This window comes from Aulonocara stuartgranti (genome assembly GCF_965226115.1).
Source record: "Aulonocara stuartgranti genome assembly, chromosome: 8".
NCBI classification, from domain to species: Eukaryota; Metazoa; Chordata; class Actinopteri; order Cichliformes; family Cichlidae; genus Aulonocara; species Aulonocara stuartgranti.
The window spans coordinates 5528285-5554733 of NC_138959.1; the positions used below are offsets into that span (position 1 = coordinate 5528285).

The window sequence follows — 26449 nt, forward strand, 5'->3', positions numbered from 1 at the left end:
CAGATGAAATTAACTGAGCATCACAGCGTGCTTCACATTTATATTTATTATTTTGTGCTAGTTATTTAATTTAAAGTGATTTTTAATTTGAAAATATTTCACTCAAAACTAGGGATGGGTATTGATAAGATTTTCACGATTTCGATTCCATTTTCGATTCTGTTTAACGATTCGATTCTTTATCGATTCTCTTATCGATTCTTTTTATAAAAGGAGAACACTAAGGTCGATTAGCTTAGAACTTTGTTTTATATCTTCTCTTTGAACAACATAGAAATTTAGAAGTAACATGGCCTTACAAACGCAGCAGTGAGATCTTAAGAGATCCACAGCCTATGGCTCCTCAATGGGGTGTCACAGGGTCCCCAGGAAAAAAATTGTAAATGTAAAATAATAAAATAAATATTCTTCTGTAGCAATAACAAAGTATAACATAAATTATTCTGTAACAATTACACAAGAATATCCAGTAATGTCCCTGCCTACAATTAAACACATTCACTTACCGAAAATCGGGGCATCTGCTGTGGCAAATGGGTCCAAGCCTTTTAGCACAAACTTAGTCACTGCTCGGTGACATTCGTCTATCCTGACCTGAAAGGAGACGCTACCGGTAGACTGCAGCGAGAACTGCCAGCATCTGAGCCAGACTCTGTCTCTCTCATCATGGTCACCTAAACGCACAGTAATGGCAGGTTTTGTAATAAGGCAGATCGCGCTAACATAATATGCACTGTTAGTTGATTATTTACCTGCCGCATTAATGGGAGAGGACGTGCAAACGTTACCGCTGCTGCTGGGTTGAGATTCACGAGTCCGGATCGGAATTAAAAACACGACATTCATTTAAGGTCATCGCGTGTTTTGTGAGCAAATGCTTTTGCATATTCGTAGTGTTTCCTCCCTTAAATGAAATATCTACTTAGCAAGTATTGCAAGTTGCCCTGTTGTCATCCGTTCTCGTAAAGTATAACCAAAGTTTTGAGGCGCCGTGTTTCCTGCCAGGTAAATGACCCTCCGCAACGTGGTGACGTCATTCGGGGCGACTGGAATCGATAAGGGAATCGTTTGCAAAAATGGCAAACAATTCCAAGGAATTGAAACAGTGGGAACCGGTTCTCAACAAGAACCGGTTTTCGATACCCATCCCTACTCAAAACTAAGACTTTGTCCAGATGTTGTAGAGTACACTCGCTCTGGTCACCGACTGTAGAAATCAAAAGAAAAATCAAAATAATTTGCAGGTTTTTGTGGCTCTTGCTCAAACCAGCCATAACTCATTCCCCTGCACTCATCCTACTAGAAGTCTGAGGTCCTCTCAGTTTGAAGACTAGTGGAGTTAAAGCAGTATTTTTATGTATGTACTGATTTTGTTACAACTGTGAATGTTTTTACCAAAAGCTTACCTCCTACATAAGAGCATCCTAGCTTACTTTCTCCTTCCCTCCCTTGTTCTGTCCCTATAAACTGTTCAGGTTTGCCTTTGTGACAGATACGTCTTGGTTATATCATTTGTTTCTCTTACTCTCCTGTAACCTCTACCCCACCCTTTGTCCTTCTGTCTCACTCCCACTTGCTTATATTATTCATCCTCTTCTCCCTCCATCCTGTCTGACAGTATGAGTCAGCAGTAGTGTGCAGTACACAACGCTTCATTGATCAGAGTTATGTGGTCAGATTCTCTTTCTGCTTCCTGCCTCCTTTCCTAAAGACTTCAACATTTAGCCTCCCCCTGTCTGCTTCTGACACCCCAGAGGGGTGTTAAATCAGAATGCTTGCAGGGTTTAAGAACAGAGGGGGGGAAATAAACACAGTATTAGTAAGAGTGTTAGGAACAGGGAGAGAACAGCAAGGGAGGTGAGGGAGAGACTGCAAGCAATGCAAGAAATGGATCAAATTAGAGATAACAGAAAAGGAAGGAGAAAATTTAGAGGAAGTTGGTTATGGAAAAGTTGTATTTATCTGAATAAAGTCTGACTGATTTGTGTGTTCTTGGTTTAGGTTGCGTATCAGGGATCACATTAGTCTCCAGTAGTAAGATGATGTCGTCAGACATGCTGGCGTCACTGTTCCTTAATTTCCTTTCTGTTTGTGTTTGAGTAAGATCGTTATTTTAGTCATAGACGTGTAAAGCCTGTCCTTCTCTATTATGACAGTAGTCTTTCTTTGTATGGGTGTATTGAGCTTTTTCAAGGACTGGCAGGGTTTTAATGTGAGTCTCCAATGGTTAGAGCTGCGTTCATCCTTTGAGACCCTTTTTCATATTTTATTATTCCACAGTGGATATTTGAACATGGTTACGTACATGTGGAAATAAAAATACTTAAAACATAAATTGTATAGACATCAGCCTTTGTTGGCAAAGCAAAAATAGTAGGCATGAATCTCTTATGTTATGGCCTTTAAATCAAGTCCAGTCAGTGTCTGCAGCAGCAGCAGTGCTCTCATTTTACTTAAGTTAAGACCTGTATGCTTACTGGAATCTGTTTTTCAAGGTAACATGAGACCAAGAGTTGCTGTGTCACTGAAAGTTGACTATACAATCCACCAAAGGTCCATCAGAGGTTGTAACTGATAGGGGAAACACAACAAAATGACTGTCATTTTGTCTTTAAGGTCAGGTTATTAGATCGAATCTCATCCCAGGGCATCAAGTACTACTGTTCAACGTCACTAGTGCCACAGTGGGTGCACGCAAGGCGTTCTTTGGCGTCTCCTGAGTCTGTGTGAGGAAGCCACAGGGTTGGCAGTGACTTAAGTCACAGACAGGTGTCCCACTCTGGAAACCAGAGTTCATGTTCCTGTTTAAGATCTTTGTGTTTTCTTGTTAGTTTAACTTTCACTGGTAAGTTTTGTATCGACTCGAGCTTTCACCCACGACTTGGTTTGGTTTAGGTACCAACAGCTGCTAAAATTAGATTTGATAGGAAAAGCTGGGTTGTAATATATGCCAGCTCAATGTTAAACCTGCCTGTAGAAAAATGGTACTTGAGGCTATCCAGTGCATTTAATGTGACCCCCAACGGATCCTGAACAAGGGTGACAAGACCAGCTGTATTATTGTACTATTGTATATGCTTTTAACATGACCTGATATGTCACAGTAAGCCACATATCTCTGAGATGCCACCAGCTTTATTTGGCACCCAACAGACTCGCACATTCCTACCTGGAATTTTTGCTAAACTTCATCCAAATAACTAAAACACAGCATTAGGCTTTTCAGGATTGTTATCTAAAAGCTGGGAGAACATTATGTGTGCAGTAAATGGGACAACGTGCTAACACATTTGGTGCTTTGAATAAATCAAGGCCATCCATTCATGCAGTTTTTTCTTTTTATAGGAATCAGGTCTGTTTGCTGAGACTAATTAATATTTAAGAACAAAAACTGCTGTTCAATAAATGTGCCAAAGTGATTTTTCTGTTATATGTGAAGATGGCACTAATATCTTTTATAAAAGGAGGGGGAGGGTGGAGGAGAGGAGTGATAAGAAAAACAAAGAGAGAGAATGAGAGAGAAAGCCGACCTGCTTTTGTCTTCCTCTCCAAGGTCACCCTTTCTGCTGAATCAAATATTTCAGACTGATAGAAGTGGGCTTCTCTCTTCTCCTCTTTCGCTCCATCCCTCCTTCTCCATTTCCTCTTTCTCCATCCATCACCCGCCCCACTGCTGCTCCTCATCCCCCTCCCCCTCTTGTTTTTCACTTAACATTCCTCATCCTCCTCCCGCTCTCGCTCTCTCCCCCCCCCCCCTTTCTGGGGCGCTGCGGATGCAGTTCCCATAGCAACCATCGGATCCATGTTTGTCTGATACGCATGCGATCCATTAATAACCCTGCTGTCTGCAGATAATAACAGCAAATCTCATACTGCAGACAGAGAAATGTGAAAAGAAACATACTAACAAAACTGTAGGACAACAAATTGTAAATAATAGAAAAAATCACACAAAGAAGAAGGAGATGGATATGTTGTGTAATAGAAAATCAGCACAAGCTGGTATATTAGCTTTTAGCTGTCTAGATACTCAATCCTCTGTGGATTTTTCCACGCTATAGGGTATATACATGCTATATTGAACCAATATGACCTTGACTAGTCTTTGATTAGATAGCTAAGGGTGTTTCTTGAACAGCATCTTAGATGTGAATAAAGATTTTTATAGGCAATAATTATAGTCAATTATTTATACTTAAATTAGGTATCAAACCATTTGTAATGACAAGTATGCATTGAAAATAATATCAAATATGTAGAGATAAACAATTTTCTTCAATTTTCTTACTTTTCTTGTGCATTATTTAAGCTACTGGGGAGTTGTACTCTTTATTTCAAATGTTTTCTTTTTTTCCTCATATCTTTATATTTATTTATTCATTGAGGAGACTCACAGTAGTCCACTCCCTGCGTAGTCAGGTATTCCAATAATCACATGTGGAATATACCAACATGTGTGATATTATATTAATTTAGTCTCTACATCATTTAATATTGTTTGCATATATTTTGTTTTACTAAATCATGTATTAATTTCTTCATTTACGTTTGATTATGGTAGTTATGGTCTTCCATAGTAATGCATGGGACAACATATGACTTCAAACCTTTTATATTTTCTAATCTGCAAGTTCACAAATTTCTGCACACACATAAAAGAGACTCGCACACACTCGGAGTCATTGTTATGTGGGCCAGTGGGTAGTCCTACTCGTCTCATTGGCACCGTGCTGCAGCCTGGGGGAGGAGGCTGGCCGGGTGGAGTGATGGATGGCGAGTAGCCAAGCCCAAGTGCTTGTGTTGTTGTGACTGTGAGGATTGTGTGTTTAGGTGTGCCGACTGGGTAAGCATACATTAGAGATAATACTTAGAAGTGTGAAAATGTGCAGTGTATGAATGAAAAAAATGTGTGTGAATGTGCAAGTCAACGTGACCTACTTTCCACTGCAGAGAGCCCCAAACACCGTCTGTCTCGCCACATTTTTCGCTCCTTTTCTGTAACGCACAAGGACGAAAGAGGCGCTGGATTAAATAAAATAGAATAGAATCCAATATATAAAGGGTAATTATTCATTTTACTTTGTGCCTTGTATAGCACACTGAATCTGCATATGTGGAGAAAATTTCACTTTAAATCACCTTCCCATACCATGTTGTATTATTACACAGTGCAGCTACCTTCAAGGCTGACTTGGTTTTGCATTTTCACATGTTTAAATGACTACTTGAGGATACTTCCAAGAGTAAGTCTGTACCCACGACTGATGTTAAAATGCAAGCCTTTCCAGCAGAAATAAACATGTTTGCAGCCTGATCCAAAAATGCTTTTGATCATTTCCTTTTACATAGGAATCTTATTGGGGGGAATTTTTTAAAAGAATTTCCCCACTGAAGTTTTATTAAAGTTATTAAGACTTTGACTGACCAGTTGTTGCTGACACATGTTGTGCAACATCTGTCACAACTTAAAGAGATGAAGAGACAGACCACACATGGCTGAAAGAAAGTTCAACCAAACCCAAATGACCTGGAGGAAAGAGAGAGAGGCTGAGTACAGACTCACATAAATGCAAATATACATATATATGTATGTATATATGTGAGCAGTCAACCTGGATACCAAACTTTACTCCAAGCAAGCGACTCCTCTGATCCAAGTAGTTACAAAGTGTGGGTAATTATGCCTCGAATACTTTGAACTGCTGAACTCACCTCTCGAGCATGTTTGTGGTGTTGGTCCTTTTTAGAACATCATTATGGTATATCTCACAAATAACATGATTTTCTAGTTAATTGTACCAACAGAAGATGTATGTAGAGAGATTTGGTAAGAGGTTTGAATATTGTATTCATATGATACTAATTAACAGGTGTGTGCGTCTATGTGGCACACCCATCCGGGTATGGATCCATTTTTCTAGCATTAGCTGATAGCTTAGCACCCTAGTCTAGTCTAATATGATTACTTCAATATCAACATAATAATACTAATAATAATAATCAGCACTTTGAAATGGGACTTTACAAGGTAATGGCTAGAACTGGTGGTGATGCATTTAATGTATTTATCAGCTAACAGAAGAAAAGCCTTTTGCATTGATTGCTTTAGCTGTTTTGGTGCATCGAGCATCAATAATTCCACAGTGACGAGCTGAATAGATCATATGTCTTCAAGCAGATTAAAATTAAAATCACCATGAGTGCATCTAAAATTTCAGAGACTCAGTAATTAGTGATAAGACTTTGAGTCCTTGTGTGAATGTTAACAGAATAGTGTTTACGGCGTGTGTTTGCCGTACTACTTGTGAACAGAACTGCACAGATGTAATTAGTGACCTTCTGACAGATACAGCAGTCTGGGACAGATTTATTAAGCATCATTTCAGCTGCGCTCTAATGGGCTGAGATAAGTGTGGCTGGATTTAGGAAAGTTCAAGCTACTCGTAAGGATCAGTTTTTCATGGGAAATTCTCTGAAGTTTAATTGCACCCTCAGTAAATTATTTTAAACCTTGTGGCTTCTCATTATGGAGCGTTGCTGTTTAATTCATATCTGAGCTCTCTGACAAATCTCAACTCTGAACTTTGCCTTTTTAAACTACCCTTCAAATGCCACAGTTCCTGTGGTTCAATGTAGCAGATCAACAAATGATTACAAAGAGGTGACGACTGCAAATTGAACGAGAGGCTCAGCACAAGTGTAACTACAGGGGTCCAACAAAGAGTGGCCACGCATCATACTGATGTCTTCAAAAATTTATTTTTTCCTTTCTCGCTCACTTATTGTCTTCAGACACAGTGTAAACTGAAGAAAACACAAAGTTTCCAACATAAATGTCTTATCAGAGTCTCTCGTGTTAGTGTCCATAAACAGTCTTGAGCAAGCAGAACAGAAAAAATGCAAAATAATGGATATTATGATGATATTTGGTATGCAAACAGTTTTGCAACAATGTAATTAATCAAGTAAATGTGCAATAAATGCATTTGCACTGAATTGTTTAAGCTTTAATTGCACTTCTTCTTTTGGTGCTTTCTAACTGTAGAAGCTGTCGAAGGATGAATGTATTAGTAGACTACGGCTGTTAATCCAGTCTGTCTTTTATGGACCAGTACTCACCAGTTTGCATCTGTTTTTATGCACTATATTTCTTCTGCTACATGACCACTTGCTAGCAAAGTAGCTGGCTCTGCATTCCCACAGGAGCTCTGCATGTATGGATATAATGTTCGCTCTTACTGTAGTCTAGTATCTTACTCTCCATGTGGATAAAAGCACAACACAACAAGTGCTGTTAGGCTGAGATGAAGTAGTAGGAATGAATTAAGAGCCTTGATATTTCACGGACTTCATTTCTTCATTGACCTTTACATTTACCCCGTACTCCTCCCCCACCCCCAAACACACACATGTTTCGCCCAGCAACAGCACCATACCATCTCCCAGTGTCAGGCCAATTATGATTAGCCTCAGCACAGTTTCTCCTCCGCCTCCTCCTCCCTTGGACTCTTCTTCTTTTCTCCTGTTATCCTTTCTATTATCTCTCCTCCCATTTCAGATTGAGGCCTCATTTGTTTTCTTCTTCTTGTTCCCGTCCCTGCTTTCCTGTCTTCATTTCCAAATTGCCATTTAAATCCCCATCATTTGCTGTCTCACCACGCTTCTCTTGTGCCTTCATATTTTCCTTCCCATTTTCATTGCCTTACTTTATTCATTATCCCTCCATCTGTGCTTTCTCACACTAATATCAAAAGTACCACAGCATATCTGTCAATTTGATCTAGCCTTTTCTGCCTTTTATCCGAGTTTATGTAATATCCAGCCCTGATAAACTTGGGGCTGCTTGCCTGCAGAAATACTTTGACTACTGATTTCATCTGAAAATGTCAAAATAGAGGCATTAGACCCGTCTTAATGTTTCTCATGGATATTATTATTATTATTAGTTAGAGTGATTCAGAGAAATAAGGACATATTTACACCATCTTTGTTTGTTCTGTAAAGTAAAGAGTATTGAGTCTTGTCAAATAACAAATTCTAATGCAGGTTTGCAGTGCATTGAAATTTTATGAAGCACGAAGTTTCCAACACTTCTTACTGTCACTGTAGTTTTCTCCATAGGAAAAAGATGAGTGCTGAATTCTGCTAGTAAAATATACTTGTAACTGTTGAATTCTTTAAAAAGACTAATATTTTCTAATAAGGCAAACAGATGCTGTCACTCAGTCTACCATTTCTCTTCTTTCAAACTCAGAATTTATGACTAAACTGCTTCGTACAACAGATCTTTTTAGTTTCTCCCACCTCTAGTTAGTGTCTAACTTAATGAAACTGGCCTCAGGTTTTCTTGCCTTTTAATATTTTTAATACTTTGCGCATTCTGGTTAAAAATACCTTGATAAGCTTTTTAAACGACGGGGGAAAAGCTATTGGTTAAAAGTTCTCAATACTGTTTACTCCAGCTGAGCACTCAGGAATAGTCACATCCTTAAGGACTTTTGCTGGACTGATTCATTGAGTTTGCAACTTATAGAAAGTGGGGAAAAAATGTTCTTTGAATTAAGTCTTTCAAACTTTTTCTGTTGCCTGCTCAGTGCATATTTTTCTCTTGATTATTTGCTCTGAGGATTTGGTATCTGACCATCTGTGCTCCCAAAATTATGTTTTTACCTTTTAAATAACTTAAATTTGAAAAATGAGTTAAACCCGTCGTTACATTTCTTGTCCTAGAATTAACGATGAGTCCTGTCTTTCTCAGACAATTAGCGTGTCTGTTAATGTGATTTACTGTGCACATGTCAGATTTCCTACCACTGCAAAGAGAAGAGTCTTGTGGCAGTATATGGAAATGGATGAACCTTTGATTGATACGTTGATTGAATTTAATGAACACAAGTGGAGGCGTAACCACTTGACAAGTGAGCAGTCACGCTTTGGTAATGAGCAGCTAATTGAGGCTGACTCTGTTTGTTATCTGCTCTGAGTCAGTGTGTACCAATGTACTGACTGACCTAATGTGTTTAAAGTAAACTCTACTGAGCCTTGAGATGCGATCAGTGAAATGCCAAAGGCACAGGTGATTGGTGAGTAAGGTTTAACTCGCTGGTTTCACGGTATAAAGAGAAGAACAAAGAGAGTGACAGGATCTGACACAGAGCTGACCTCCTGCACAGGCTTGTTTAAGCCTCCTGCTGTGTGGCTATAATGACTCTGCAGTGTTTCATAGCCTCCACCATCTGTGGAGCAGCGACAGTGTCCCCCTGGAGAACAAGGCTTTTGCTTTGCACATTTCCGGTTCTTTTTCATCTCACGCTGATCTCTTAAACAATGAAATGTAGAGGTGAGAAGTCTGTCCTTTTGTTTAACTGGGGCATCTGTGAACAGCTTGTGCAAGTAGATGTTATTGATGGCAGTCATTCACCTGCTGTCCTCAGGGAATAAGGATGTCATGTGGCAGTCCTACCAGTAGTCAACACACATTTTTGGTCCTTTTGTTCTAAATGGTATTGGTGCTTAAGTTAGTCTTAGACTAGGTGTCAGATGATTTTATCAGAGCAGCATAAGTTTAAATTATATAAAACTGTGGTGCATATTGACACAAAAAAAAGCTTTGTTGTGCTTTTTTCACCCATAAAATAACTTTAAAATCACACCACAACATCTCTAAGTGACTACTGGAAAAGGTTCTCAAACCACTGGGTGCCATGAGGGTGGCTAAATCCATCCTTCATATACAATCTAATATATAAATGTGATTCAGTGATCTTCTCCTTCCAAAGCTTTAAACGTAATTGTCCAATCACACATGTCTCAGACTTCCACAGACTCATTCGCAGGATAATAATAATAATAATAATAATAATAATGATGGATACTTTATTGATCCCCATGGGGAAATTACTTGTTTTTCTCTGCATTTGACCCATTCACTCAGTGAAGCAGTGGGCAGCCCACTAAGCAGGCGCCCGGGGAGCAGTGTGTAGGGACGGTACCTTGCTCAGGGGTACCTCAGGGTAGCCGTTAAGTGGATTCGAACCGCCGACCTTCCGATCATGGGGCGACCACTTTACCTACTGAGCTATCCCTGCTATAATGGCAGCAGTTCTGTGCTGAATCAGAGCAGGAAGAAAAACAGATGAAAACTGAGACGCGCAGCTGCTGAGCTTTAGTCACTTTTCATTAGAAAACACAGCAGCTGTTAAATTGTTGTTTTTTAAGCTCTTGTATTTGATTTCAGCCCAAACTGGGAAACACATGCTTGAAATTCTCAAATTTTACACTTATGGATCACAAAAAGGCACTTTATTCAGTCACTACAGTTGACCCTCGACGGCCCTTGATAGTCGGCATCTCTATTCCCCGACTGCAGCGCTCCAGAACTCGCTTACTGCGCATAAAGAAGCAGAAACACTCGCTTAGAATATTAACAAGAAGCTCGTGTTTACTGTTCATGTATCATCAAACTTCATGCAGCTTCTCCTGGGAGTTTTGGAGTCTAGTTCTCACAATATTGTGAAGTCTAATTTGTCTTATGGGAGTTCAATGCATCAGAACGAGAATAATATACCATCTTACATGTTTGGGAGTGTGATGAACAAAGTGGTTTACGGTGTTATGCAGCGGCAACTTTTCCATAGCTTGTAACATTCCTCTTCTTTGTCTTGTCCAAAGGCCTGGAGCAGGACTGAATCTCAGCCGCTGCATAGATCGCTTTGATGTGAGCCTCACTTGCGCAGCTTCACCTCTGAACTCCACTTCTCCATGTGCACTGAAAACCAACTTCTCTTTTCTTCCTTCCTTCCTCCCCACACCAGATTTAATCGATCGCATTTTTCGCTGTCAGTGCATTTTTACCCTGTTCTCAAAATGACCTACTTTGTGATCTTTCCCACTGTGAGAACAGCTCTTCTCTTTCTGTAGCAGGGAGAATAGATAACAACGGGAAAAGGGAAAGCACGGTGAGGGTGAGGCAAAAAAAAAAAAAAGACATGAAAGGAGATATGCCTGCTTGCTGCATTTTCACAGCTTAGTAAACACTGCAAGCAAAGGCTGTCTTATGGCAAAATCTCATTCTATACCGACCAGGGCAGTTGCTGCAAATGGTTTTCAGTGTTGCATTTGATCTTGTCTTTGAGGCTTTCCTTGCTTCTACAACAGTTAATAGGACACTTTTTGCCAGCCCAGAGGTACAAAGGGAAGGATGGAGATGTAGAGTAAAAATGTGGAATAAGCTGTAGATCCAGATGAAAGGAAATTATCTAAATGGTTCTGACTTGTTAGCTTTGACTTTTAGGAATCTAATATCTGCAATTGGAATATCTCCACCAGCATTCATTTTTCACTGAACTAAAGTGTCCTGCTGCAAACATTTCAGACCCATCAACACACTTAGCTCGCCATCAGAATTGCTTCTTCCCTCTGCATTTCTCTATTATTAATACACCAACCCTGCAGTTGCAGTTCTACCAAAACTTTTCTACATGGGCTCACTAATGCTAATTATAGAACTGAACTCAAAAGCCTCTCAGGCAGTTTTCACACTTTGAACCAGTCCAGACCTCAGTCACTTTAAACTGGGGCACTTTAAATCACTGTGTGTGGTTTGTTTTTGTTCTAGATGGACATCACTAACCTCTACCTGTAGTATGTATGCATTCCTTATACCCGGAAAAAATGATTTTAAGTCTGATGCGGGTATTTGTAATGATCGTTTGTGCTGCCTCACGGCCTGTGCATCTTTCCATTTCCTCTGCAGCAGTGTGAATATAGCACACAGGGGCACGTGAGACATGCGATGCAGCCATGTGAGACACAAAAACGGTGCGACAGTGAGAGGAAGAGAGATGCTGTATCAGGTCTGCTGTTAAATATAAGCCTGTGTAGCAAATAAGGAAGAGGAAATGTAAAGAAAATGAAAAGAAAAGTGGAACAGGATGCAAAAATGCAGATTCTGTGTTCTCTCTACTTTTTAATATGCCATTTTTAAATGCGTAAGTCTCAGAGCAGAGATGAGAAGCTTAAATGTGACATGCAAATTTAAAAAAGTAAGCCTGTAATCTGGAGGAAGGCTATGTAGTATGATTGAGAAGGGTAGCACAATTATCAGCGACTAGCTGTCCCTCAAAGTAACTTATACAGGACTAAACACCTTAAAGCTTTATTTTTTTCAGTGTATTTATGTTTATTAACACCATCTCAACTTTCCACTGTTAAGCTGAAATAAAACGAATCTCCTCGTAAATGTACCTGCATCTCGTGGATATGAAACACATGATGATGATGACATGTAAGCCCCTTGATTAGTCTATGGCTAATGACTCAGTGAAACTGTAATATGTAATGGGCTTTGCTGTTTTTATAGCTCTTCTAAAACCTGAGTTGAAATGTGTTTTGAAAAATGAAAACAAACTAACATCAAAAACATAAAAACACAAAAGAACATGAAAGCAAAATATGTAAGTATAAAGAAGACATTATAAAAGGTTTTTAAAACTGAGTAATCGATTAAGCTGTTTTAAAAGTTCACAATCACACTTGTTTCATTTCTGTAACGTAGAACATTGTAACAGCAACCGATCTGACGGCTCTGAGTGCAGAGTGAAGGGTAAATGGCTGACATCATTGTTTAGATGTAAACAAGAAAAGACTATAAATCATGTTTTGTTGGTGAAGGCAGGCATTCCTGTAAACTTTCTGCATGGGCACAAAAAATTCACAGTGCCTGCTTGTAGTGCAGTGCGATTATATTTCTTTATCTTTTGTTATCCTTGTGGTAACCATCATTGCTTACTTCCTTGTTTATTCTGATTCACAACTGTAATATTTTTTGCTGATATGCAGCATCTCAAAAAGCTGAATTTGTAGAAAACAATAAAGTAGCCATACTGAGCAATTAGGTGAGTTTCACTTATTATGCTACATACCTTTAACTAATTGCTGTGCCTCATTGTTTTGTGGAAAACTAGTTGTGCGTTGCTTAGCATGAAGTGAATAAATAAATAAATAATTAATGAGTGATATCTTTATTAAAACAGTTCTTTTTCAGCTGTACTGTAAGCACATATATCAGTAGCTGCTGGAAAGGTACCCGCACATACAAAGGGTGTCAAAACTACAACACAACAAATGTCCAGCCTCACATAAATAATTTAACCATTTTGTATGGAAAAGCATCTCTGGTGTGCAGCACATCCATCTTTTCAAGAGAGAATTGGCCTCGTTTGTTTGGTGTGTGTAGAAATCTTTTTTTTTTTTTTTTTTACCCAGAAAACACACAAAATCAATAAGGCATGCACACCATACAATTTTATTGTTATTACTGAGTGTATGTTAGTGAATCTCAAGCATTTAAAATTACTGCGTGTAGCAGGCACTGCTACTTTCACTTTTCTTCACCCAAAGTGGTGAGGTTGTCTAAAGGGAGAAGATGAAACCAGTAAAGGCTGAAACTAAGAAATAAGAGTTAATAATATGTATACTTTATTAATTCCCGTTGGGAAATTTGTCCTCTGCATTTAACCCTTTCACTCAGTGAAGCAGTGGGCAGCCAACAATCCAGCACCCAGGGAGCAGTGTGTAGGTACCTTGCTCAGGCGTACCTCAGAGTAGCCGTTCAGTGGATTTGAAACCCCGACCTTCCGATCACGGGGTGACCAAAAGCAGCTATTGGAGAGTTTAAGTTGTAACGAGCAAGAATGGAAGCTTTTGTCATGAATTTGACACGTTAAGCATTTGAAACTGTGGATGTCATCATTGTGCATTAAATGTTTGTCATACCTTCATCGTCTGTGCTCATGCACGGCCGGTGGCATTTCTAAATTTGTTTGTACAAAGCCGGGAGGAAAATACTGATTAAATATTCGTGTGTTTGAAGAGCTTGTGCAGCGATTTGTGTGTAGTTACTGTTAGTGAACGATGCCCCGTGCCTGTACTGTAAAGGGAATGCTTTTAAAGTGTGTAAAGTCATGGCTGTATAGTTGTAGCTTTAATGTGCACAAGAAATCCTGAAATCCATCAGTCAAGTTGGCCTGCGGTGCCTGAACTTCATGCTCACTGTCAGGAACAAACATATGGCACATTTGTGCATGCCTTCCCTTCGTGAGGTTCCTCTCTTGATCTCTGTGATCTCCCAGCTGAAATATTGATGTAAGGAGACTGTTCTTTTTTTTCTTTTTATATATAGAAGGTGGCCTCACTTTTTCAGGACTGTCTGTAAGGAGGAGATCTGTGCTGAGGCTTTGACAGATCTCCAGTGTAGACCCAACTTTTGTTCTCGTGTGTCAGCCTGCAGGAGTTTCGGTTTCTTTTTTCTGTTTTTGTTCAGATCTATACCTTTCTCTATCCCTCAGCACACTTTCACAGCCTGATTCTTTCTCTTTGCTCTTTATTTTTTGTTCTTTTGAAGACGCCTTGTTTCGTACCGCTGCAGAGATTTCTGCATTGCATTATTTTCTCCTTGATAACCTGTTAAATAAGATTAGGACCAGAGTATAGAGAGAGGTTGGACGCTTGCAGTTTATCCTTAAAGCAAATATAGCTAAATAGGATATGTCACTCATGATGTCACTGGAAGCTCTTCAACCACATGTTAATATGATTGAGATTATTATCCAGATATTTCTTTTCTTCTCCAATTTTGTAAGAGCTATTTGAATCATTGTAAAACTCCAAAACCATCACTGCCTCTGATTAAGCTCCTGCAGTAGTTTGTGTTCTGTGCTCCAACTTTGATCCTGTCCTCAAAGTCTTAAGTCTTTAGAGCAAGCCTAGCTTTGCAAAGTGGCCCTCCCCACTTCCCCACCTGCAGAGCTCATATATTTTTCAGCAGCAGCAAGCTTGGGGGACAGCCAGGTACACTATTAGAGGGATGACTCAGAAGTGGGACTGGATGGCTTAACAGACTGGAGGTAATCCTGCCTTCTCGACCTGAAAATAGTCTTTCCAACATCTCTTCCCCCCTTTTTCATTTTGCAACACTTTTCCTTTCAGATACCATTCTGCATAGGACTTTCTACATATTTTATATTTGTCTTTCCTTTTCATCACACTTAAACTTGACCTCGACCCTCCACAGTTTTGCGCTCAAGTTTTATTTTCACTCCCATTTCATCTAATCACTCATTTCAGTTCACCTTCTCTTTATTTTTCCCTTTCTCCTCCTGTTCTGCATCCTTCTCAGTGAAAGGGAATTACTTTAGGAAGCAAGTGAGGCTGGGCTCACATGGCATGAAGGGCAAAGACGCACAAAGGGAGCGAGGTTGGAGTAAAGGAAAGAATTGATTTTCCAGTTGGAGAGGCCATGCAATGAAGGACCAAGTCTACCCTCGGGGCTCTGGCTCGTTATGGGAAAGGCCAGCCAGTGACCTTAAGACTCAACTGATCACGTTTTTCTATTCACAGATAAAGGCTTCTATTGGTTTTTATTGGAGTATTTATTCAGAGTAAAGGTTTGGAGCTGACAGATCAGAAAGGTGTCTGAGATCATTTTGGCTTTGTGAGAGTGTGTTACAGGGTATTATGTGTGTGTATACATGTGGGTATGTTGCTGTTTATGTGAGCCTAACCCTGTTTGCCCTTCACACGGAGCACAGCACAGCATCCCCTCTGGCAATTCAGCAGCGCGTTAGAGATGGGAGAGGTAGAGATGGACGGAGAGAGAGGCATATCTAAACATACTCACACCAACAGTCCCATTTCCTGGCTGGCAGCCATGACAGATGGGGGAGTTCAGCTCACGGGGGTTGCCATGGAAACCAGCATCGGTGGTAGTCTGAGCTTTTCCACTCTAAGCGGAGATGGAGAGCTGCACACACACTCTGCAGAGGAGTGCAGCGTGGGCAGCAGAAGCCTTTCGCTTGTTGTTTATGACTTCTTCTTCTTGTTGTTGTTGTGCAACAAGTCGGCGTTATCGGTTCACATTTCAGGGACAGAGATGGGAGGCAGTAATTGCGGATAATGAATTTGTTTATGCCACGATCGGTAATTGTGCCACTGAAGAAAGTGTGACAAGACAAGCACTTGACTGAACAGAGAGATGCATATTTATTTATCACACTTTCAGCTTCCTGTCGCCAGCCCTCCTGTCTACATTTCCATCTTCCCCTCCACCAGAGAGCAATTATCACTCTCATCTTCTCGTTCCCCTCCTCACATTTACATCACCTCGGATTTCTCTCTCGCTTTCTGCTAACAGCAACCACACGATTTATGCCGTTTTCTTCTCACTCTTTGATTCCCGTCATCGATCCTGTTTAAGAGCAAACGAGGCAGAGCACCCGTTCACCCAGAAAGGGTCTAACTAGATGTGACAGGCACTAAAAGCCAATCCACTGCTGTGCTCCAACCCAGCACCACCATATGGATCATTCCTTCAACAGCAGAGCTGCATGAATTCTTCTCTGTTATTCATCTTAATTTTCTCAATCTGTGAGCTGAAACATGCTCGTACATACGTCTCCACTGTGTTGAAGGTTATTAAGATGCACAGCACCGTAATCATACACATTTCTCTCCCACATACACTCGTATACACCCACATAGCATAATCACGATTTATTTCCATAGCACGTTAGCATCTCATACATATATTCTTGCTTTAAAAACACATTCACACACACACAGATATAAAATTCTGTCATGGCGATCGCCAGGGCTTTATTCAGTTGCTCCCTGTAGCTTCATTTTTTATCGTTAAAGAGTTAGGAACTGAGAAATTTAGCTGCCTACTTATTTTTCCATTTAAAAGAATATTTCTACTCTGTTTTTTGGGCGGGGGGAATATTTGTTTGTCCAACAGCAAAATCATACTCACGAATATAAGTCTGCATCTGCCAGCCTCTTAGCTTAGCTTAGCAACACAGTCCTGTCAACTACTAAACTACTGACTATACTCAATATTTAGAAGCAAAGTGAATACATTTAGCTCAAATGAAATTGCAAGTTTTACACTTACATCTAGTTATATTCAGAAATGAATGAGTCATTGCAACATTTTTGGCTGCTGTTAGCCTGCCAGCTGCCCAGTACTGCAAACATTTACAACTTGCCAAGCGTTTGACCACATGTAATACTAAAGCCTTGTTCACTGTGATGACTAGAAATCTTAAAGACTGCACTCTGTCAGCATTACATGCAGCTTGTAACTAGTGACTGACACCATAAAATCATCAGGAAAGTGTTTACTTAGTTTTTTTTATGCACTTTTTTTTAGCAAGAGAAGTTGCTTGCTGTTTTCCATTAGAAAGAAACCAGTTTTAATGCATTATCCATAATAACTTTACTTTTCAGACCCAGAGGCTACATCCATATTTTATATACTACATCGTGTGATTGTTATTGGATGAGAATGAGTGCAGGCAGTCTGCAGCTATCATGTTAAGTTGTATTTAATTGACATTTCCAGCAAATAGCTTCACATCACGGTCCACCTACACACCAGTTTTTATTTTTGTTGTTAGAGTGAATAGCTGTCGTCTAAGGGTTCAGGTGAGAAAAACAGACGTGCTTTGATTTGACAGCCTGGATCATCAAGCACGTTCCAGGACCAAACCAGCACAGTGCCAGTTTGTACTCGTCGAGTATTCGTTTCAAATTGGTACACAAATACTGGCCATTTACTACCTTTAATGATCCATTTGAGCAGCATGTAAACAAAATACTATGTGTGCCCTTTTATATAAATATAGTTCAGATGGTTTTCAGTGGCTGATTCCGAGTAGAAAAGGCTCTGCAAGTTTCTGCAAAAACTTAGTTAACTGCAGCCACTACTACTAGTGCTGCTGTCTATTAATGCTAGCATGCTTTATACACTACTAGCAGTCACACTTCTAGGCTTAGACTGATTTGACACTAGATCAAGGGTTAGGGTTATTGTGGCGTGCAGTGAGATGCAGTCTCTAGTTTCTGTTATCAAGCCCATCCATGTTAGCCAAAGTGAAACAAATTCCCTTTTCTTTATTGTAATTTATTCTGTCGTCTGTAGCTTTAAGCTAAATCTGTATGTATGCAGCATTCGTTCAGCAAGTGCCTAATTTTATATTAAGTTTGTATTTTGCATATTTGTGTAAGATGTCATTAGTACCATAAATATACTGTAATATATTTATGGTACGTCTAAAGGGAAATGCTGTAATATTCTGTATGAATGCTAGTTATATTTCTTAATGAAAGCAATTTCAATAATTGATTTATTAATAAATTTATTTGCTTCACTAAGTGATTCCCATTGTGCTTTTGTTGCATGTGTGTGCCGTCATGTGCTACAGGCATGCTCAGATAAGAGGTCATTAATCTGTAAATGATGTAAAGGCTAATGTTTTGTTTCCCAGTCGTAGTCTCTAACACATGATGTGGTAATAGCTGGGCAGAGCGCAGTGTTAATCCACCCACTAACAGCTGTTTCTCCGGTTGACGTCGAGACGGCTAAAACCTCTGCAGTTGGCATGACAACACCACTTCCCACCGCCAATGTGTCACCAGCCATCATCAGCTATCTCAGCAGGGGTTTATAATCCACTGGCTGATGGATGACTATCTGCTGCAAAGAGTGGGATGAGTCTACTTTTCTTCAAGGCCAGTGACTAACTGAGGCCGGACTGACTGATCTGTTGGCTAAATGAATGAGCAGAGCTCAAACTAACCCAGAAACGTCTGTCTCGGTGTGGGAGGTTTCCAGTACATGTGAAGTAATGTACGGATTTACATTTCTGGGGTCTGTTCTGCAAAGATAGACTCTGACTATCACTCAGAGATGTTAAACATACAGCCATACATTAAAAACATAGACTGTATACTAAAAAAGGACCGAGCCACAATAATGTTACCAGTTGGTTTTGGACTTGAATTTAGGGGCCGATGGCGCGATATGGCAGCCTCGCTTCTGTCAGTCTGCCCCAGGGCAGCTGTGGCTACAACTGTAGCTTGCCTCCACCAGTGTGTGAATGTGAGAGTGAATGAATAGTTGCATTGTAAAGCGCTTTGGGTGCCTTGAAAAGCGCTATATAAATCCAATCCATTATTATTATTATTATTATTATTATTATTAGAAGCCTCGGTGTTGACATTTTGGTCAGTGTCAGGTTTGCTTATTGGAGCCACATGGTGGAATTAGGAGTTACTTATAGCGAGAAGCATCTATAAAGTGTACAGGTGCAAAGCTCAGGTGTAAATGCCTTCAAGATGCCTACCAAGCAACAAACTAATAAAATACCAGAATTTTAATTTCTAGAATATGGAGTTATTGGATGTCTTGCCAGCAAAGTAAGTTATATTATTTGTAAAATAGCTCTATAAACAGTGACACAGTGGTTAGCACTGGTGTCTTGCAGCAAGAAGGTCCTGGGTTCAAATCTACTGGCTACCTCTTGTCCCTGATTAGCTTTTACCCACAGTCCAAAAACAGGCTCATTAGGCTAATCAATGATTTGTGTTGCCACCCGCAAGACTGGCAACAGCTGCGCTAGGCTCCAGAGCACCCATGACCCCGAACTGGATAAGTGGAAGAAGATGGATGGCAGCCTAGCAGACAGCTGTCTGTGTCGGCACACCTGTTCAAAATGGGCACACGCCTAATTCCAGTTATTAAAACTTTCACACAATATACAGTTGCTATGAAGGCGGAAGCTTTCCATAAAGAGCAAACCCATTTTTAGCACCAGGCTTCAAACATGCTTTTTAATGCTGCCAAGAGAGCGATTATCAACCACGTGGTTACAAAGGAAATGTATATATTTCCTGACCAGTTGCAAGTTGTTAAGAACTTAAGTAGAGGTTTCAAATTGCTAATTGCTAATCACATGACACAGACATTAGAGTAGGTCTGTAACGTTTACAGCCACAGTAATTTAAAACGCCTACATGGGTGTGCAGTGTTTCTACTGTACCCGTGTATTTTCGTGCTGTGGCTTTGAACAGGGTGCAGCGGCAGTGTTTCTGCTGTCTTGACCATACAGGTCTTTAAAAGATTCAGCTTACAAACTAGTCTGCATCACATATCCAATGTGAGGTGCGATCGAATCTTTGCTGCAAAAAACACATTTTGGCCGATCTCCCCTTGGAGGTTTCCCTCCTTGTGCAGTTCTGGACTGCTTCCAGCACAGCTGTCACTCCATGGAGGTCCCCTCAACACTTGGATGTGCACTATGTAATTTCACCATGGATCAGTTTTCATGTTGAGAATCATCACTAGTAATAAGAACTAGTTCTATGATAAGTATTCATGCCATGCTTGTCATTCTTCAGCGGGGTTGTGCACCGTGAATTCTTTCCTCAGGGTCAAACACTTATTTGAGTCTTGGGTCATCACGAAACCTGCTCGTCACATTTGACTATCTGCAGCTTCATCCTCGTTCAGCAAATTTAATCCCAGTTGCAGGTTTCTGTTTTGACACACTGAATGCACATCACAGAGGCACATGTGCAAGGCGACAGGATGAAGCAATCTAAAAAAAAAAAACACACAAAAAAAAAAAAAGCATAATCAGCTAGATTTAATCAGATAATGTTTTTGAATTTTACGGCTGAAGTCATTAAACTTAAAGATCACATTTTGTACACTACTGCAAGTTAGTGCATGCTTTTTTTTCTTTAGTAGACTGGATTTCTCCTCCTCTCTCCAAATTTAAAATCTCCATGAACCGGCTGATGGGGTTTTTGTTGTCCCTTTCTGACCTTGTAATAAGTCTGTGGTTGCTTGAGTGCACAGTGGGGGATTGTTAGATTTCTCTCTATAAGACTTTCTATGTAAAGTGACCCAGGGTGACATCTGTTAGTTGGTGTTACGTGAATAAAATTCCAAAGGATCTCTTTGATCTTCTGCCACAATCCTTTAAGCTGATTCCTGAGTTCAAAACTAAAAGGCAAGTTAGCCGCTCAAGTTTAAGCAACTCGAGGTCTTTCAACTGTGTTTTTAATTTAATACACTTTATAATTTAATTAGATTTTGTATTTCACTTTATACATCTTAATTTAATCATATATCTTTTCTGACTTTTATTTTAAGCATTACACAGAATTATTATGTTGTAATTTTGTTTGTAGACCATGGATGTAAAAGCCCAACAATGGACACGAGCTGGAAATTAGCAATAGCTATAGACTGTATGTGCAGCACATCAGTTTCATGCTCCATATGAGGACTATGTTAGATTGCATTGTCCCTTTTTAAATAAATACGAATTAAAATTTTTTATTTTTATGGTATATTTGGATCACTTCCCTCTGGTATTTTTTTCCATCTCACTTAAAAGCAGTTTTTCTGTCTTATATGCTCTGTCATTGTTGTGCACAACAGTACCTGGTTTTATGAAAGGAGAGTTTTTTTCTGAGCAAGATTTGTGGCTCCAAGATTTATTATTACTGCGTGAGTGTGACTGTGCATATACAGTAAGAGCATTTACAACATGAGCGTGTGTGTGTGTGTGTGTGTGTGTGTGTGTGTGTGTGTGTGTGAGACTGTGGTGTATTTCCAAGATTATGATGGAGTAAACATGATTAATGGCTTATACCTGTGCTCTCCCTCGTACACACATTCTGGTTACTAATGGATCTGCTTATTTTATCTCTGTGCATTAAACAGTGAAACCAGTGAGGCTGCAAATATTTTCTGATTGTAATGACCAGACTAATAATCCGAGGTTATGTTTGCAGATATTTTCATTAAGAACGTCTAATCAGTGTTCAGTAATTTGTCTGAATTCTAACAGGTATTTCTGTCTTTGTATTCTCCTTCCACAGTGAGAAGAGGAAGCTGCAGGTGAACATTGCGAGTCCCATCCAGTGCAGCATGAATGGCAGAAAGTGCACGGTCATCGTTGAGCCCAAGATCAACCAGTCGCAGCCGGACTTCACCAAGAGCCGGTCTGGGTACATCCTGGCTGTTCCTGGCAACTAAAGTGGGCCGAGACAGAAAAAGCAGCTGATTTTGAAGCTGTCTTGAATAATAATGATGATGATTCACTTGTTGTGTTGTTTTGCAGAGCTGCTAATAATGTGACAGAGCAGCTCGGTCCTCAGTTTGGAAAGCAATGCCAAATTTGAATTTTCAGTTGAATTCTAGGCGGGGTTTTTTTTTTTATATGCACTATATGATTATGCACCAAAGAGGTGTTCGTTCTTTTTTTAGAATCAAAAATTGAAATGATTTGCTTTGTGCAATATTTTTTTTTATTGTGCATTGATTATTTTGAGTGGAGGTGAGAGGAGATTATGCAGCAACTGTTCTCAGAACCACTGATGTTGCATAAGAGACAAAAAAAATAAAATCCAAAGGCTTTGCAGCAATTCATAATCCCTGCAGCTCCGTGTGTAGGAGCCACATCAAAAGTGAAACCATAAAAAATTAAGTAAGAGAAAATTCATGTATGACTTTGATTCATCTAAATTGCTTTAAAACAGTAGAAACCTGTTTTTGTTTTCTAAATAACTTTAATTATAATTACTTTAGTTGCAGACTTGCCTGCGTAAGCGGTGAGTGGAAGGTTGTCCACTTATAGTTTTTGTTTCAATAGTCACAATCACTTAAAAGGACAGTGAGCGAGAATCAAATAGCACATTTTTCTTTTAGTTTTAGTCACAGGGTGTTGAGCTGGATGTGTTGAGCACATCCTGAACTTTGCAGCCAGCAACACGGAAAAAATCTACTAATTTTAATCTTGTAATCTTATAGTTTCTGTGCGATGTCTGCAGTTTTATAATAAACACGCTAATGCTGCTTATGTGAGGTTAGAACGTGCTGTTTGTGAACAGCAGTGCAAATATGTGTGCATGCAGAACTTACACTGCATTTGGTGTAAACAGGGATTCTGTAACTCGTTAACAAAAGTCAAATAAGTGGATGATGACATAAGCGTTACTTTGTTCCCTACAAGTGTTTTCAGTCCATATTTTCTCCAAACGTGAGACTTCGTGTTCTTACTGGCCAGTACTGTATAATCCCATGTGAACTCCAGCTCCTAAATGCACTCTCATTTGCTGTCTTTGTGTCTAGTGAATAGCCTGATGACTTGTAGTGGCCCTTAGTCCTTTGGAATAGGCTTCCACTTGACAAATATCCTCTTCATCAAAGGAGAGTGAGTGAGTGTGTGTGAGTGCGATTGAGGGAGTCTGTGTGTGTGTTGATTAGCTCTTTTCGCTCTTCACTTCTTGGCTCAGAGAGGCTGGCTGGTAGCCACCAAGAAGGAGCGAGGACAGAAGGGTGTGACGTCCTTAGTCAGACTGCTGTCCCCATGACTTTTCGTATATTTTGTGGTCTATTCAGAGACTTCATTTACATCTTATCTCACTAAAAAAAATTAATCACACTTCTCAAAGTGTGAAAAGCCAAATTGTACTAATCTAATCATCAGCGCGTGAAAGTGGCTCTGGGTCTGGTTTGTAATGTTCTTACAAGCTGTTAGGTGAGTGTCCATTGTTAGCACATTCCAATATGCTGTTTTTGTGTTTTTTAGATTAATTACAACAAAGTGTGGCAGCATAAAAATTGCAATATCTGTCTTTATGTGCATTGGATGGTGATATTCAAATTTCGGTGGTTTTCAGCAGTGCACATACAAACAAAACCAGGAAGCTTCCTGCAGAGTAGATCTTGAATTGTAAACACAGATGGCTGTGAAACTACAGTCGATGAAAGCCTGATGCTCATCTTCAGTCAGCAACAACACTCTTTGCTTTTCTTGTGTAAATACAGTTTTGCTACCATGCAACAAATATATAAGCTTAAAAGTAAAAACTCTTGACTCTGGCAGTTTTAAAATCATTCACACATAACCTCATTTAGTTGGTTTTTCAGGGTCTTTTGATAAAAGTTCATAATTTTGATCAGCCGATGACATTTCTACTTGTTAAGAAAAAAATGCTTGACAACAACATTTTTATAGCTAGAAAGCTGCATTCAAGAACTTCACAGACGCAGGTATTGAGCTATATGCAGCACTTAACATACTAATAAAATAAAAATTAAAATGGGTTCTTTCTGATTTGTCATTTGTCACCAAAAACATCTGCTAATGAAAGTCAGGTTGGTTCTAAAATAGGGAAGGAACAGTTATGCTGTCGGATGCTTTTGTTGAGTCCAAAGATTATCGGAAACTTTTAGTACTATATAATTATTCTGCCCACAGTCACAGGGCTGCATTGTCTCTGTGTAAAGACACAGGAAAGAATCTGGGTTAAGGAACAACAGCCCAAGGTTAGCAATGGAGTTCCCTCTGTGTCTGCCCTAGTTGAAGAGGCAGGCTTCGTCACAACTGAGAGGAAAACTTGTTAGCAGTCGTTTTAGCCACAGTTCTCTGACTGTGTCTGAGTGTTGTATGAACAAGTCATTTATCTAAATTAGCTTGTGAGTGCCCCTCTCCCCCATTTTTACCTCAGAGCTTTTCTGCTGGATGACCTTGTCCTGTTGCTTGATAAGACACAGAGTTGTTTGGGGAAATTGGTGCATTCGTGGTGTGGATTAAGGAAGTGACATTGGCAGCGCTAATAGGTGGTTTTCAGAGGAGCTCAGCAAAGTCTGTGTGTGTGTGTGTGTTAGCTATAACACTGCAGCTCTCCATATCCTCCAACATGCAGTAATCTCCCACAGGGCTTGTCCTCTCCTCTCCTCCTCTCTGCGCGGCTATTCACCGCTCATCATTAGGATGGACTCGGTGTCACTTCTCACTTCAGCGCTTCTCTCGTTGCTTTCTTAAGTTAAAGGGGGTTGGTGAACAAAGCCCTGCCCGGGATCCTTTCCTGTACTTGCTCTGCTTCTTTTCTCCTCTCTCCCTGCCCCCATTCCTCCCTCCTTCTCTGTTTTTGCTTCCTCGGTCAAATCACTTGGCTGCCTGCCCAGCTAGGCTGGCTGTACCATCCTGCAAGGCGATGAAGATCCTTCAGGTTTATACAATTCTTCAGTCATCCTGGAGTCGAGAGGTGTGGCAATAAAGAGGGAGAGTACACCTGCAACAAGACAAGGCAGGAAATATAAACGATCAGAAACAAAGCTCCTTTAAATACAGAGACAAAGATCTTAATAAATATGAAGGAAAGGAGAAGATCTCTTTGTCTTGGAGCCAGTGAAAAGCTTTGTCACATCTTTATAGGAACACTCACCTTACCTGTGCTCTCTGACAGGCGTCTTTACCAGCTTTGATTTTACACATTTCCGAATAGTTATTAAATCTGATGCACTAATGACTACCCACTCTGTTCACAACTACATGTGAATTATAGTCTCTGAATTAAGAGCAGTGGCCAAATCAAACCTTCAGCACCTTCAACTTCACAGCCAGCCTGTCAATATTGGGCCATTTCATTGATTCAAGTTGGAAACCTATCCAGAATAGCTCTGCCTCTTTACTGTCTGTAAATACTGACACACATACTTACTCACCTTGTCTTTGACAGAATTTCATGCCCTCAGCTCCAGAAGGAAGCATTATAGAACCTAAAAAACATATATATAAAACATAACTAACCCTCCGATAGCTTACATTTCATTCACCTGTATTTTGTTTTTTTTATACCTTGAGGTTATTTAAATATACGTGTTTTGAAACTGATGGAAAATTAGTGCTGCAGGTCTGCAGTGGATCAAGTGTGTTTTGGGCACCACAGCTCTGCACTGGGAACATGACTGAAAACTATATCTGATGTCATGTAGTGTAGATGACAAACATGCAATTTCATTTTCACAATAATCTTCAGTACTTGGGCATTGTAGATTTAGCAAAGGTTACTGAAGCACACATACAGTCGTTGTGGATGTAACCACTGCATCAGAAATGCATTGATGCACAGTTAGTGCAATAAATGTTATACAGCACAAAATAGTCTGTGCATTCATTTTAATGGAGGGACATGTCGCCCGGTAATACAGTGATCTGGATGACACATGTTTTTGGATATGTACACAGTGTGTTGTTGGCTGTGGGGTTTTCACGGGATTTATTAATATGGAAAAATCACAAAATTTATTCTTTAATGATTTTTATTAAAATCTTTGATGTGCGAGTCTAATCAAAGATAATTACTTTTCCTTTATGCTGATTAGAAGTTTTACCATAAGATTAAAAATCAAAGGCAAGATCAAATATGAATGTTAACATTTATGGACTTGTGCCATTCTTCACTTTATTGTGACGTGCAGTGAGATGCAGTCTCTAGTTTCTGTTATCAAGCCCATCCATGTTAGCCAAAGTGAAACAAATTCCCTTTTCTTTATTGTAATTTATTCTGTCGTCTGTAGCTTTAAGCTAAATCTGTATGTATGCAGCATTCGTTCAGCAAGTGCCTAATTTTATATTAAGTTTGTATTTTGCATATTTGTGTAAGATGTCATTAGTACCATAAATATACTGTAATAATTTTATGGTACGTCTAAAGGGAAATGCTGTAATATTCTGTATGAATGCTAGTTATATTTCTTAATGAAAGCAATTTCAATAATTGATTTATTAATAAATTTATTTGCTTC

The 26449-nt window shown here is 39.6% G+C and overlaps 1 protein-coding gene across 1 annotated transcript in view; it reads left to right on the forward strand.

The window, feature by feature from the left end:
- Nucleotides 1-26400, forward strand: part of myo1d (myosin 1D) — a 129720-nt gene extending 103320 nt beyond the window's left edge. The window contains exon 22 of the mRNA XM_082544966.1: nucleotides 21733-26400. Coding sequence (XP_082401092.1) covers nucleotides 21733-21889 — 157 coding nt within the window. The 3' untranslated portion in view covers nucleotides 21890-26400. The remainder of the gene's footprint in view (nucleotides 1-21732) is intronic.
- The last annotated feature ends 49 nt before the right edge of the window (nucleotides 26401-26449 follow it).